The 16,531-nt window shown below is 31.9% G+C and overlaps 1 protein-coding gene across 4 annotated transcripts; it reads left to right on the top strand.

Moving 5' to 3' along the window:
- The first annotated feature begins 1,507 nt into the window (after positions 1-1,507).
- On the top strand, positions 1,508-7,738 carry LOC120086265 (peptidyl-prolyl cis-trans isomerase CYP57). Of its 4 annotated transcripts, none has more exons than XR_005484172.1 (11): positions 1,508-1,813; positions 2,563-2,741; positions 2,818-2,916; positions 3,076-3,182; positions 3,275-3,416; positions 3,747-3,966; positions 4,626-4,665; positions 5,289-5,487; positions 6,183-6,320; positions 6,718-7,053; positions 7,403-7,738. XR_005484172.1 is itself a non-coding variant. In XM_039042815.1 (10 exons), exons 1-10 carry the CDS (start codon positions 1,594-1,596, stop codon positions 6,856-6,858), a joined length of 1,482 nt encoding a protein of 493 aa, XP_038898743.1. In that variant the 5' UTR covers positions 1,508-1,593; the 3' UTR covers positions 6,859-7,738. The 4 variants fall into 4 exon arrangements, 2 of the variants coding, with proteins under 2 accessions (XP_038898743.1, XP_038898742.1); XR_005484171.1 differs by having other exon boundaries at positions 7,246-7,738; XM_039042815.1 differs by having other exon boundaries at positions 5,292-5,487; positions 6,718-7,738.
- The last annotated feature ends 8,793 nt before the right edge of the window (positions 7,739-16,531 follow it).

Raw genomic sequence — 16,531 nt, 5'->3', positions numbered from 1 at the left:
TCTAAGCTACATCTTAGGCGTGCAAATTCGTTATCTAGAGAATGGGGCAATTATTAATAAGGAGAAATACGTGGATGATTTACTCAGTAAGCTTGAGTTTCATGATATAAAATCAACTCCTTCTCCAAGTATAATGACTAGACAGTTGGGACAACTATTGCAGACCCACTCATATATCGAAGTACAATTGGTACATTACAATATTTAACAGACACACAACCTAATATTACGTGTGGTTAACCATTTAAGTCAGTTTTTGAAGCAACTTACAGATACACATTGGTAATCCGTCAAACAGATAATTCGGTATATAAGTGGTACAAAACGCTTTGGTGTTTATATTTAACTTGGAACATATCTCTCCATGATTGCATTATCAGATGTTGATTGGGTAGCTAATATCGATGATCGAAAGTCAGTCACGTTGTATTGTGTGTTTGTTGGGGGAAATCTTGTCTCGTCGTCCTCTAAGAAGCAATGGTTGTAGCAAGATGGAGCACAGAATCTGAATATAGAGCATTAGTTCATGCCTCTGCTAAAATCATCTGGATCCAACAACTCTTGGGTTAAATTGGGATATCAAATAAATTTGTTTTAATCTAATGGTGCGATAACTTGAGTGCTGAAGAATTGGCTGTAAACCTCGTCTTTCACACTCGTATGAAGCATATTGAAATCGATGTTCATTTTGTAAGAGATCAAGTCTTGAAAGGGCAACTAGATGTGAGGTATATTCCATATTCAAACCAAGTAGCTGAATGTCTTACAAATACATTAACCGCACCCAGTTCTTCAATTTACGGTCCAAACTCGGGGTTGTTGCACTCCCTTATTGATATTAAGGAAGAACACGTAGACCGACAAGTCACAAAGAAAAATATAGTCAGCATAACTAAGTCGTCCACCTTCCAAAATGCTCATTAACGGGCTTGGATGGAAAAGAATCTTGATGGTTAGACTAAATCAATTATGCTATGCCAATTGTAATTATAAATACAATTCCATACAATTATTTATTCTGTTTGCTCATCCCTAAATTGGGGATATCTCCCAATAAACGGGGTTTGATTATTTATAAAAAAAAATCACCCGAGAATTCAATGAGCAAATTTTCTCCCCACTCGTTTAATTGTAAGTAGCAGTTGCCCAACAAAATTTTATTATGTGACATTAAAAAAAAAATGAATTTCAAGTCCTTCAAGTCATTTAACCAGTAATTAGAGGACGTTTGGGATGGAAAATTGGTTATTATAGTTGTGATACAATAGTTTATTTTTGGGTATAGATAATTTTAGTTTGGATTATAATAATTTTTGAATTGTTAATTATTTTAACTTAGACTGTAACTAATTGAAGAATACAAAATAATATTTATTCAAATGAGTAGTAGTTATTATAGTGAAAGAAATATTGACCATTGGTAAATGGAAATTGGAAAATGCGTTGACCAATTGCAAATTCACAACGACGTCGTTTAGTCAACGAAAGCTCAAGAAGAATTTCACTCCCTCTACCTTCTTTCCCGAGGGAATATTTTGACGAAGCGGGAGGTGGCGCTCGTAGCGGCGAAAGAGTTCTGAAAATCGAGTGAAAATGTCGACAGTTTACGTATTAGAGCCACCGACGAGGGGGAAGGTCGTGTTGAATACCACTTGTGGACCGCTCGATATCGAGCTCTGGCCTAAGGAGGCTCCCAAAGCCGTCAGAAATTTCGTTCAGCTCTGTCTTGAAGGCTACTACGACAACACCATCTTTCACCGGATTATCAAGGACTTCATTGTTCAGGGCGGCGATCCTACCGGTAGCGGCACAGGTTCGTCCATTTCTGTATTGCTTCCATCCGATTGCATTTATTTGTTAGGGTTTTGTAGAGCTTTGTATTCTACTCGAAGTGGATTTTTGTTAAAGTAAGCTGATTATAGGGTTCTTGCACGGAGAAATTAGCACGGATTATAGTGAATTGGTAGCTAATAAAGTTTACTCTCTATCATTCTCTGCCTAATGATGTTTCGTAGTTCGGAGAAATTGATATCTGGATGGCGTTCGTAAGCTATGGAGAATGTTATATTAGTTTGTGGCACGTAGTCACTGGCTATGCTGCCCTAAGCCGCTGTAGGAAGGTATCTCCCTCGTGTTTGTTTACACCACGATGGAACAATAGTAGGAGAACTGGAGAAGCTAATCAAGCAGATCAGGCTACCTTGCCACCATGTAGGCGGGAAAGTATTAGGCATGTAATTATTCCGTTGTCTGAAGGAGGGGGCTAGGAAAATAGGTAACTACAGGGAAGAAGGAACACGAGCCAAATTGCAGGGCATCAATGTCCGGTATTACGTATTGACACAAATCTGATCTTGAATGTTGAATGTTTATAATTTATTAATGCCCTGCAGTGTCATACTGCTTACTAACTGAGTGACCCATATTTTCCTTGATACTTTGTTTGCATATTGTGCGGGTACTACTAACTGAAACGTGTAAATAGAGTTCTACCATGTTGGAGAAATCGTGCTTATGCATCATTATTATTCTTATTTCTTAGCATTCTGCATTTTCACGCAGGTGGTGAAAGTATATATGGGGGTGTTTTCCCGGATGAGTTTCACTCACGGCTTAGATTCAAGCACAGGGGCTTAGTAGCATGTGCAAATGCTGGGTCGCCTCATTCTAATGGAAGTCAGTTTTTTATAACCTTGAGTCGATGTGATGACCTTGACAAGAAGCACACAATTTTTGGAAAGGTGACAATGATTCTTATTGTACAACCATTTTGATCTTGATCGCTATTGTCATGCTGGAGTACATTGGTTTTTTTAGGTCACTGGAGATTCTATATATAACCTAACAAGTTTGGGTGAGTTCGAAACTGACAAGGATGACCGTCCTGTGGATCCACCCAAGATAAAATCAATTGAGGTAGGATTAAATGATACAAGTTTTGAACTTGGTTATAGTTTCATAATAGTTTTTACTTTGGATGCTACTTTTATATTTCCCTAATGTTATAAGCTTCTATTATGTCAAACAAATCTTTAAGGGCCTGACTTTCTTTTATTTTTTATTTTTCATTTTAAGGTATTATGGAATCCATTTGACGATATTGTTCCAAGAGCACCTGCTAAGCCTGTGGCCACATCCACCGTGGATTCTGAAAACAAGGACAGTAAGAAGAAAGCAGTGAAGTAAGAGTTTATACATTTTGAAATTCTCTTTGGAGATACATGCTATGATTACCCCTGATTTCTCTGTTGCTTGGTATGTTTGCATTATGTAGAAAACTAAATTTACTATCGTTTGGAGAAGAAGCTGAAGAAGATGAGAAAGAACTGGCAGCTGTGAAGAAGAAAATTAAGAGCAGTCATGATGTGTTGGATGATCCACGTCTGCTAAAGGCAGAGATTCCAAGCAGTGAATTGGTAAATAAATGAACAAAATAAAATAACAACTTTCAATTACATTGCTTATCAATGGTCCAAAAATTAAGAGCAGTCGTGATGTATTGGATCATCTTCTGGATGCTTCATTTGAAAGCTCAAGTCCCTCCCCACCCCCACCACCAAAAAAAAAAACAAAAACAAAACCATTGATTTTCATAAGATGTCTGCTCATCTGAGATAATGTCGATAGTATTTTCTTCTAACATTACTTTTGAAGCTGCGGTAGTTGCAAAAACTTAGTGTGATCATTTATGGCACACAGAATATTTGTTGGTTTCTAACTTAACACAATGAATTTTTTATGTGCAGGACAGTAAAAGAACGAGGGAGATGCAGCTATCTGTTAGAGAAACTTTAGCATCAAAGAAACAAGAGTCTCGTAGAGATTCAGATGCTGATAATTCTAATCTCCCTCAATACAGTGATAGTGATGATGATGAAGCTAATTTCGATGCCCGAATGCGTCAACAGATATTGAGAAAAAGAACAGAGTTGGGAGATGCACCATCCCACCACAAGTCTAAAAATGGTGACATCAACATTCTTTCTATACTTCTATACAATTTTTTTAGAGGGATACTTCTATGCAATTTATTGTTTTCAATATGGAACTACGATCCTTTAGTCTCACACAGTTTCCATATGATGTGCGTGTTGCTATTTTTAAACAATTAAATTTTATGTTGGTTCAAATTTTAATTTGACAGATGGCGAGAATTGCACTAAGTCGCTACCACACATCATATTTGAACTGTGTGCCAATCTACGATTTAACTTGAAATCGAAGTTCTAACTTGGGCGTCAATCTAAGTATAACTCTAATTTTAGTCAAATATTAGAACGGGATAGGGAGTCTCTGTATTAATAAAACAGGAAGAACAGGAAAATAGAAAAAACAAAGTCAGAAAATTTGAACCAGCAGGCAATTCATTAAGCTTTGGATGAAAGATTGATAGTTGGTGAACGTCTTCCACTTCACATAATGAAAATGTTTTATGGAAAAGTAGGTTTGCAGGATGATACTCTTGCATAAATGGTCTAAAGTTATTACCATTGGCACGTTATCATTTATCTTTTCCTTGGCCAATGTTTTCCTTAGAATCTAACTTTAGGGCTTTGAGACCTGACTGTTCAAAATAAAAATTTCTCAAGGTGCAAGTTAGTTGAAGTTCTGAATTTCACGTGCAGGGACTTCCGACTCAAAGAGCAATGAAGGATCTACTCGAGGGTAAAATATAATTTGAATGCATTTTTGCTCCAATTTTTTTGTTCTTTAATTATTTACTTTTATTGGAGTTGGTAAAGGGGAATTGTCGTATTTTCTTGCCTCCACAATTTTTATTCCATGCATGAGTACTTGTTTACTGTTTAGGCTGCAAAGAAGGCATGGGTTTGTGTTAAAAGCTAATGTAGTCCATATCATCCAGATTTTTAAGGCTTTCCAAGTTCACTTTTTCGGTTCTTAGAATGACCAAGATTCTATTAAGCCTTAGTGTGATTGATCTAGAGAAGATTGGTTTCTGCAATTGCCTTTTTAAATCCAAGATCCAATATCCCTAAACTATAGTTTACAAGTAGTTTATGCAATTATATATTTTATTCTTCCACATAGGAGCTGCAACTGAAATCTATACTTGTTTACCATTTAAATATTAGACCTTGATAATTGACATTAATCTTGATTTACAGGGTCATCGTAGCTTAATTACAATCTTCATTTTTTGAAATTTATAACGGAGGTTGAAGATTCTACATGTCATTATTTACATTATAATCATTTGATATCGAAGTTGTTGTTTGGTTTTTTTTTTTTTTTTTNATTAAATCATCTGCATTTACATCAATTTTTAGCAGGCCCAGTGCTGAGAATACTAAACGTGAGCAACCAAAGATTGAGAAGTTATCCTTAAAGAAAAAAGGAATTGGATCTGAAGCGAGAGCGGAGCGAATGGCTAATGCTGACTCAGACTTGCAGTTATTGGGTGATGCTGAAAGAGGAAGACAGCTGCAAAAATTGAAGAAGAGAAGACTTCAAGGACGTGAAGATGAGGTATGTTCTAATCTTCATGTTTGTTTTAATTCCTATCCTTTTTTTTTTTTTTTTTTTTGGTTTGAAAAGGAAATTTCATTTTGTTTGAAATAATGTTGAAATGAGATCTAGAATTTTCCACTTGAGCTTTTGTAATGACTATTGTGAATCCTGATAATGGTGCCTTTATTATTATTTTTTATCTGAATAGCAAAACCCCTTTCAGTTCTTATCCGGAATGTTTACTTCTTCTTATGGATAATTTACTAGAACTTTTTAATATTAGCTTTTGCTTTTGTTCGCCCCTTCTTCTTTTGTGGGCTTACTTCAAATCAAATAGTTATAACGATAATTGACCGAAACTTGAATTTTCTTGTATAACAAGTCCAGATAACACTTCTTATTTCATTGTTTAGCTTGGCTTATGGTACCAGAAAAAGGAGAGGACATTTGAAGATTCAAAATATGAATCTTAACTCTGTTGAGCTAAACTTCTTAACTTTGTTAAGCTGTTAAACTTAGTTCTTAAAAGTTTCCCATTTTCCCTTTCTCATTGTTGGTTTGTGGTTATTGTTTCATATTTGGGAATGACTTTAAGGTCTTCTGCATAATGAGGAACTTCTTTTTGGATCTTTTCATGACCTTTCCGTTCTCGAAAAAAAAAAAAAAAAAGAAAAGAAGTATTAACCTTTTCTTTTTCTTTTTGTTATTTATAGGTTTTGGCAAAACTTGAGAATTTTAAGAAAGGCTTTTCTGGAAAACCAGAACCTTCAAATGCTGAATATGGGGGTGGCAATGATGATTTGTCAGATTGGAAATCTGTTAGGTTAAAGTTCACACCAGAGCCTGGCAAGGTAAGTGATTGTAAATTTATTAACATGCTTAAAAGTTTTAAATGTCAACTTCGTACAGCACATTAACACTTTAATGGACTGAAAAACATTTGCACAATATTCCTACAAAAAAAAAAGTTCGCTTAATATTCCTATAAAAAATTACAAAATATTTCAATCGTTTCAACCTGCCCAATTTTACCCATTGCCCGAAAGGAGATTATGAAGTATATGCTCTGTTTATGTTTACTATACAAATTCATTATCTCCATCCAGTTATGAATTTGGTCTGTGGTTCTTTTTATCTGGTTTATAAATAGTTTTGATTTTTGGAACTTGTATTTTATCGGGATGGAGAATGTTTGAACTGTAAGCTTTATCAATATCCATTACTTAGTTTTCAACATGTATCATGCAGGACCGCATGTCACGTAGTGATGATCCAAATGACTACGTTGTACACGACCCTCTTCTCGAGAAGGGGAAAGAGAAATTTAACAAAATGCAAGCCAAACAAAAACGACGTGAACGGGAATGGGCTGGCAAATCCCTTACTTGACTCATCAGTCAAGACTCGGGGTCTGAGTGTTGGTTAAATCCCAGATTGACTTGGCTCCATTTTTGACTGTCAAACCAGATCAAAACCACATTTCTCTATTCCCACGGAACATAGAAGATTTATTGGGGTTCATTATTGACAGCCATGCCCAAATTGTTTCAGACACCCAATTTTCTGAATTTGGAAAAAGAAACAGTATACGACTCTTTCTCTCTCTCTCTCTCTCTACACATCTCACCGTAATTTCCTTTTCATTTAGTTATAAAACTTGGTCTATGACTCTAGATAGAGAAGGGGGGGAAAGAAAAAAAAAGCTACCCCCCATATCCGTCAAATGTAATTATTTCCCATGGATTAAGTTCTAGATTTGTTTAATACAAATTGCAGGGATACCAATGTGCTCGAAGCTTCTTCGCACAGCCTTATGATTTATGATTTGGCCAAACCTCATCTTAAAAAAAAAAGCTTGAAGAAAGAAGTTAAGACAGAATTTGGAACTGTATATTATTTGGGCAGGAATAAATGAGTTTCCTTTTGTTGGCAGTTTTATTCAGGGAGAGAGAGCTCTTCAAAGCATCATATTCTGTCTGCTGTACCGCACATTCAGACTTGAAAAGTCTTCAACAAATCACGTTCTGTACAGAGTCGTTTGTGCCTTCAGACGCGCAAAGATAGTCGTCGGCCAGCCATACTACCAGGAAATTTATTTACTCGTTTAAATGGGACTTACCCCAACCGTCTATTAATTTGGTGGGAAAATTATGAACTAATTGTTCCTTCCCATGTTTGTTTGTTCAAATTTGCTTCATTTTATTTGGTTGAAAAGGAAAGGAAATGGATTTAACCTAACCCACCTTATATTATTAGATTCCTTGACTAAGTGATTGGCTGGGATCTCTTCTTATTAATGCTTTACATTTATCAATTTATTTCACACTATTTTGGTATTGAAAATTTAGGTGTTTGGTAGGGTAGGGGGTTTTGGGCCTCTTTTGCGTAACGGGGTTTAGAGATACTTTTATATAAAACACTGTTTAAAATGGATTTCATATTTTTCATGTGTGACTCTGTACTTAGTCTTATTATTATTTCTGTTCATGATTCCTCCTGTTCTGAAATATACTGAAAAGTTCCCCCAGAATTATTCAACTCTTCATGAAGTGTGGAAAAAGAAATGAATGGATGTTTATATTATACTTTTAGCATAAAGGGTAGAAAGGAAGCCCAGAACAAATTAGAAATCCACACACTTTAATATTTTTCAGTTTCTTTTGATTATTTTAATTAGCATTTTACATACAATTTACAAGCACTAATCTCAACCTAATTCCATAACTACCGTTGGCTTTACGCTGGTTTTGTGTATTTATAATAATTTGAGAAATAAAAAGGAGAAGAAAGAAATATGCAATGAATTTGCTGATTGTTTTGTTTCTATTTCCACTTTGTCTTTAGAAACTTTAATGGGAGGGGGCGTGCCACACGGCCTCTTAATAGTCAAAAGGTAGCGTAGAAGTTTGAATTTTTTTAAGCTCAATCTTCTAGGCATGGCCCATCTAGCCGTCATGTAGTCTTCCCTTTGCAGAGTTAAAGGAAAACAATTAAATAATAAAAAGCCAATTATTTAAAATGCAACTAAAATCGTTTTATAAGAAAATAATTATGAATATATAAATTTGGACAAATATCTCTATAATTGTTATCCTTAGTCGGAAAGGACGGTCTATATATTTCTATAATGGTGTGATATTATACACTTTGGAGTATGAATCTATATCGTTTTGCTTCTAGTTTCATTCAAAAGATCTCCTACCAATAAAAATATTATTCATCACTTATATATCCATAATTCTTAATGGTCGCACTCCCAACAACCATTTATAAGAGGAAAAAAAACAATTCTTACCTATGAAATGGTCATGGTATATCAAACTTTTTAATTTCACCAAATTGGATGTACAATTAATATAATCGTTTCGATGTAAACTTGTTAATTTGAATAATATCAAGTTATACACAAATTTAAGTTTTGAGTAACGTACAAATATATAACTTTGCCAAAACTCATCTATTTTAACAAAAATTTAGTTTTATTGTCATTTTTCTGTGGACTTTATCAACTTGGTATCATACTTATGTTTTACAATGGGTTGAGTGATAATATATTTTTACCGTATTTTCAAAGCAAACCTTGTTAAAGTGTAAGGTATAATTTTGAAAATTTAAAATAAAATTGATACAGGAGTAAAAATTAGTAATTGTTCCCAAATTTATATTATTGATGAGATGCAAAATCCAGAAAATTTCGTTATGAACTCATGAAATTATTTCATGTATTGAAATTCTTTGACATAATAGCCTTATTAGATTGCCAACACGGTACGATACTTAAACGACAGATTTGACTTTATTTTTCCCTGATGAGATGCCACGTCAGAGAAAATTAAAATTAAAATTAAAATCAAATCACTCTTTATAGTATACATAATAATGTCTCATGTTGTCATTTTGTGGAAAAGGATGCGAAAGAATATAATGTTGTCGTAAGCATTTTTCTTTAGAGTAATACTATGCACATGATTATAATAATAATAATAATAATTATTATTATTATTATTATTTTAAATAAAAGTTTACCACGTGAGTGAGTTAGATGCAGCAAGATGGATGTAGTCCATAATACACCTAAGTATTTATCTTTTCATTATTTAAAAATAAACTTTTGAAAACAAATTCATATGAGTGTGAAAGTTGCCAATAATGACACATTCTAATATTTTCATGATTAGTTTAATTTCTCGATATTGAATTTGTTCAAGTTTAATTGGCTATTTGACTTGATTAAGGTATTAGTGATAATATTAGTGGTAATTTTTTTAAAAAAGTTATTAGTAAAAATGCTAAGATGAGTATAGTTTGATTGACATAAGGTTCATATTTGTATTTTCGAGGAGAGAAATTCTATCCTTCCTTCGATATATTGATATATTTTTGAAATAAGAAGATTGAATTTTCATTTAATAGTGAATGAGATCATGAGAGTGTTCCTTGAATAATGATTTTGGTCCATTAAGATAATTTTTATTAGAAAATTTAGGTGAAAAATGAAGCCAAACCATAATAAAAAAATTATGGGCAATTTTAGTGTAAAAGAATAGAATGATCCAAAGTTTTGATATGTCATGTTAAAATTTTAGTTACATGTGTCAAATTTGAGCATTACTCACTGGTTGTTGTTGTTGTTGGGTTTTTTTTTTGTCCAAATGAACTCGCATATGTGAACTGTTTAATGCATTAACTATATATTAATTCAAATTCTAAAGAATGACTTTCCAAATAGTTAAAATTATGTATTTAGTGCAAGAAAAGTGTGGTTAAGAAATTAGGTATCATTTGATGACAATTTCGTTTTAAATTTTATATTTTAAAATTTATGTTTGTTTTCTTTCAATTTCTTGAGGTTTCACCCACTCTTATCGAAATGCTTGAAACTTTTAGTTGAATTCTAATTTTTCTTTCCAAAATTTGACTCAAATTTTGAAAATATAAATAGAAAATGTATAACAAAATATAAAAACTTATAGATGGATATTGGTATCTATAAGTTTAATTTTCAAAAATCTAAAACTAATTAGTCTTTTATTCTTTCAATTCGAACACTTTGGTTAGAAATTTCCTTGGAATCGCTATATCCACCTCGTTTCATAGCTTGTTCCACCATGCATCCAACTAAATATATTTGCTTAATAACTTTTACTTCTTTGTTCAAAGATATCTCTACTCTTTTAAAAAGTTGTAATATTATCTTTAACTTTTAACAAAGCCTTAGAATGATGTTGTAATGCCCTGCGACCTGACTACGTCATCCTCGCTTGCCTTGAATGTTTTTTAGAAGTTTTTAGCAAGCTTTGTCCCCACTCACATGCATCGTAAGAAAATTCTCAGGAGGTCACTCAATATAGAATTGCTCCAAGCTAAGCACGCTTAACTTTGGAGTTCCTATGATTGAGCCACCAAAAAAGGAAGGTGCACTTTATTGGTATAGGTAGTAACTTTCAATTCTTTTAAGTTTTTCTCAAATATACTTTCATGTCTTCAAGATCCCTCTCATTCAGATGTGATACCGGTTTATTCATGTATCCCTCCTGAAATCGAATCGTTACAGATGTGTATAGATGACTTGAGACAGAAATGGAGATATGAACACTTTTACACCATTATAGTTCACAGCTACACTCATTTCAAGTCCTAATTTACGTCTATTATTATAATAGATTCCTTTTAAGATATTTATAAAAGGTTAAGGTGTAATATTGTAACACTAAAGAATATGAATACTTTTTAAATAAATGAAAAGTTTAGGTCTCGTTTGGTAATCATGTTGTTTTTTGTTTTTGTTTTTAAAAAATTAATTCTATGGACACTATTTCCACCTCCAAATTTCTTCATTTCTTATCTATTTTTCACCGATGGTTTTAACAAACCAAGCCAAATTTTGAGAACTAAAAAAGGTTGTTTTTGTTTTAGGAATTCGATTAAAATTTCAACTATTGTACTTAATAAAGATGCAAATTATTATAAGAAATATGAATGAAATATGCTTAATTTTTAAAAATAAAAAACAAAAAATCAAAATGATTATCAAACGAAATTTTAAATTTTTATTTTTAATTTTACATTTAACCAACATATTTTTATCTACCATCAAATAGTAGACAATAATACAGAAGTCACGAGTCTCCCATCATCTCTCAAAAGATTTAATTGTAACTACTTTTTATTGACATTAAACAATATGAGACTAAAGAGAGTGAGATATACGAAATATAAAAACATGTTCAAACGAGTCCCACAATAAACAATAAAGTTTGATAAAAGTTTTTAAGTTCATGACAGAAGACTTTGACTCATATGATATTGTATTTAAATATAGATATAAATTAATAGAAAATACACATTTCTTGAAATTTAATTGTCTAGAAACTATAAGAAGAAAACTATTTGATTATACATTAAGTTCATAATTTTTTTAGATTATAGATATGTAAAGTCTTTAAATTTTAGAAGGATCTCTAAATTTCTAAGCTTCTAGTTTTTTTATAGGAAAAATTAATTTAAATAACAAAACCATTACAAATATTTATAAATAATAACAAAATATCATAATCTATCTGTAATAGATCATTTTAGATTGTGATAGACATTTGTTTTATCTATGTCATGTTAGACACATATAGTAAGATCTATCATAGTCTACCACGAATAGATTATAATATTTTATTATTACTTGTTAATATTTTAATTTATTTTTTTATATTTGAAAATAACATTTTTTTTATACGAGTTCTTAAAATAAAAAATAAAAAAGTGTAAGGTCCCACTAAATACAAATTTTAATTTCGTTTTTTAAAAAAATATTAAAAATATTAAAGATGTATTAAACAAAAAATTAGAATTAAAGACTTATTTAACATTTAAAAATATTCAAACAACACAAGAGAAGTTAAAATAAATAAAAATATCAATTTATACATCTAAACTTTGGGGTTATATCCATTTAAGCTCTTAACTAATAATTGTATCAATTTAAATAGTTAATTTTTGTAAGTGTATTAATTTACACCTTCCATTATGTTTCATTCAGAAAAACCTCGTATGAAAACTTTATAATCGTATCAATTGAATATCTAAACTAAGGGTGTAAGTGAGTTGAGTTAGGTTGGGTTGAGAGTGTTTTTTGGAAAAATAAAAAAATTCGGGTTGGGTTGAGTTGGATTGTCAGATTATATATTTTTTTCTTTTTTATTAAAAATATGTAAATTTATCAAAAACACATGATTAATAACTAAAATCTCATAAAATTTAAATGTTAAATATAAAATATTTATGATATTTATTACAAATTTTAAACAAAAATAAATATCATAACAATTTTAAAAGAAAAATATTAAAAATTCACAAACTAGTCATATATATATATATACGGGTTGGGGTTGGGTTATTTGAATTGTAACATCCCAAATTTCAGGAAAATTTAAGTTAATTATATAAAATTATTGAGTTTATATTTTTCTTTTATTTGGAAAATTGGGATTAAATTGAAATAATTGAAAAAATTTTATTGGTTAAATTGAATTTAATTGATTAGATATTCGAATTGATTATCTTGAAAATATTGAATTTTGCTTCCTTTTGATTTTGGATTTTAGGGTCAACTTAAAAAAAAATTAAAGAGATAATTAATTTCATGTAGTTTTGAATTGATTTAAATATTTGGATGGATTTAATTTATATCAAATTGATGGATCTTATGCCATCTAATTTTGGTTTTTGATGCCTAAATTAAGATAATTTGAAAAGTTGATTTATTAATTTAATAGAATCTTAGGAGATTTTGGAGATATTGTGATAAAATATTTTATTTATCTTTTCAAAATTTGAAAAAAAATAAAAGAATTGAGATTTTTTTTTTCAAAATTAAATGAGAGTAAAAAGAGGTCAAAAATTGGGAGAAAGCACTTCGATTGTCAATTGTTAGAGTTTGAACCATTGGATCGTGCTCAAATTTGGTCAGTAGACATATAGAGTTTCATTTTGAACAGTTGGATCACTTTTTGAAGCTCTGGTTTGTTTGAAATCGCTGCTGAATAAAATCTGTAAAACTAGAAATTCCCTTCTCTCTCATTCTCGCAAACCCTCCTCATGCAAGACCCTCACTACCCGCCGCTAGCCTAAACAATTTATGTCGTTCGATAGCAACACATGGTAACCACAAGCCAACGCGCCATCAGCCGCCACTGTTCGATCTTTGCTGGAATCTTGAGAAAAAAACTTTGGGTAAGACTTATTTTCCTTATAATTTGGGAGGTGAAATTCACCCATTTGATTTTGGGTTAAATTAGTAACCTCTCCTTGCTGTGAAACTTAAATTCAAGATTTGGAAGTTTTGAGGCATTGACCATCAAGTTAGAGACCATTTTTCGTTTTGCAGAAAATTAGTAAAGATCGGAGTTTTGGGTAAGCTGTTGGTTGGTTATTTTCTTTGGATTGAGAGTAATAGTGGGAAAATTAAGTTATTGATTTTGGATTTAATTATTGATCAAATTGCTAATTGAATCAAGTTCTGAAATTTGTCTTGGACCAAGCTACAACTTTGGGTTGATCCAAGTTTTTCAAAGGTTTTAAGGAATTATTTGCGTGGACTTTTGTGACCAAGTTGAGGTAAGTGGTACTATTACCAGTGCTTTGTGCCAGACAATCTAGATTAAATTTATAAAGTTAATTAGTGGACTCTAGAAGCATGATTTTGTCGTTTTGATATACTTGTTGCATGACAGTTATGAGTATTATGAGCATGTTCGAATTTCTAATCAGTACGGAAATTATGTATGTGATGCATGAATAGACCAATAGGGCAGTTTACCGTATCGCCTTGACGTATGTTTTATTTCAGAGGACCAACGGGTCTAGTTTCATGTTTGACGGTGTGCCTACAGGCTACTAGACGTGCGTTAGTCGACATGTTTACGTTCATGTTATTGGTGTGCCTACGGGCCGCTAGACATGCGTGAGTCGACAGGTTCACGTTCATGTTATTTTCCATGTTTGACGGTGTGCCTACGGGCCGCTAGACATGCGTGAGTCGACAGGTTCACGTTCATGTTATTTTTCATGTTTGACGGTATGCCTATGGGCCGCTAGACATGCGTGAGTCAACAGGTTCACGTTCACGTTATTTTCCATGTTTGACGGTGTGCCTACGGGCCGCTAGACATGCGTGAGTCGACAGGTTCAAGTTCATGTTATTTTTCCATGTCCGACGGTGTGCTACGGGCCGCTAGACATGCGTGAGTTGACAGGTTCAAATTTATGTTATTTTTCCATGTTTGACGGTGTGCCTACGGGCCGCTAGACATGCGTGAATCGATAGGTTCACGTTCATGTTATTTTTCATATTTGACGATGTGCCTACGGGCCACTAGACATGCGTATCAAGGCAAGACAATACGTCATTTGGTTTCTTTTCATATCTAAGACAGATGTAGTTGTTTGAGCCATGAGCCCATCATTCTCTACTCGTGGATGCATGGCCTGATCCCGGTAATGGGATCACTTACTGAGTATTTTATACTCAACCTTTCTTAATTTATATTTTTCAAGTAAGAATAGAACAGACCGGTGGGTGATGAGAGGGACCTATGATCGTGCCATATGGGACATGTAAATTGCTTCGGCTCAGTTTATGTTTTCAAGCTATTTAAAAGTTTTGATTTGAAACTCGATGTTGGTCAAAATTTTATTTGTTTAAGCGATTTTTTATTCATTATTTTAGGGTCCCGAGCAAAGATTTTACTTATTTTTTATTTCTTTTGTAAAACTGTCTTTATTATTTTAATGAAATTTATTTTTCTAAATGGTCAAAATGTTTTGAATGTAAATGTGTAATTATGAGTAACGACCGTTATCAGAGTACTCAAAAGGTCGGGTCGTTACATGAACACCCTTATTCTAAACTTTCATGAATTCAAGTTAAATTCTTATCATTTTATAAAACCAATAGTCGAAGAAATTCACACACGTTTGAGAATTAATAGATGAACAAGTTCCAAAAGTAATTGTAACAAAAAGTCTAAATCAATCAACTTATAAAAATTTAAAAAATTCAATAGACTGAAATCATAGATTTCACACTAAATTAGTTGAACGAAATTTAATGAAAGGTGTAAATTGATAAAGTGATACAATTATTAGTTCCATGTTTTTAATGGATATAAACTAAAATTTAGAAATATAAACGGATATTTGCGGAAATATAAATGTATTAAATAGGTAAAAAAAAAAAAAGAAAAGAAATAGAAAAAGCGCGTGTTCCAAATCCCAAGTCACCGCCTCTCAGCAACGACCGCCCTAAGTGGAAGCAGTAAACAAAGCACATTCTCCCATTCCGCGTTCACACTTGTCAATCTCCTAACCCAACCCCTCTCTTTTTTCTTTTTCTTTTTTCATTTTTTTATTTCTCCTTTATTTGGCATGTTTTCATTATATTAATATTTTTATTCTGTTGGGACCCACGTCTCTCGTTTCATTTCAAATTCAACTTCTTTTAAACCAAAAAAAAAAAAAAAAAAAAAAAATGATTGATAAAAAATAAAATAATATAAAATAAACATAACATAACATAACATAAAATAAAATGGAGGGCAGGGAATTCAATCGACTTTCCGAGTCTGCAAAAATATTTGGATCACGGCACTTATGTTTGTACATCCCATTCAATTGTCTAATCATAATTTATCACGTGATAAATTTTATTTTTTTAAAATATTTTAATATTTTTTATGTAAGTATTTAAAAGAGATGCACAAAGATACGTGTATCTTGAGATTCATCCAAGTATTATCTTAATTATAGTGAACGTTATTATTTTTTTAAATAAAAATGTATAAATAAATATAACTTTTTGGTAATTTTTCAAACTAGCTCCAATTAATTCTGTTTAAATTAATCGTTTTTGCCTCTAAACTATAATGAATCTTCAATTCAATTGATGTCTGTATAATTTTGCTCGGTTAATAGAGTTTAAACCCTTTGATCTCACCTTTAGAAGTACGAGTGTTTAATCGATGAGTTATATTTAGATGGGTTAATATTAATATGATTATTGGTTAAGATA

The sequence above is a fragment of the Benincasa hispida genome, chromosome 9 (genome assembly GCF_009727055.1).
Source record: "Benincasa hispida cultivar B227 chromosome 9, ASM972705v1, whole genome shotgun sequence".
NCBI lineage: Eukaryota > Viridiplantae > Streptophyta > Magnoliopsida > Cucurbitales > Cucurbitaceae > Benincasa > Benincasa hispida.
Note: the sequence above shows the minus strand (reverse complement) of the source record. Positions and strands in the feature narration are given on the sequence as shown.

Excerpts from the sequence above, each read along its gene's own strand:
- LOC120086265 (XM_039042814.1), top strand. The coding sequence starts at position 1,594 with ATGTCGACAGTTTACGTATTAGAGCCACCGACGAGGGGGAAGGTCGTG. Across the intron at positions 2,742-2,817 it reads AGCACACAATTTTTGGAAAG|GTCACTGGAGATTCTATATA; the intron begins GTGACAATGATT and ends TGGTTTTTTTAG. Across the intron at positions 3,967-4,625 it reads CCACCACAAGTCTAAAAATG|GGACTTCCGACTCAAAGAGC; the intron begins GTGACATCAACA and ends TTTCACGTGCAG.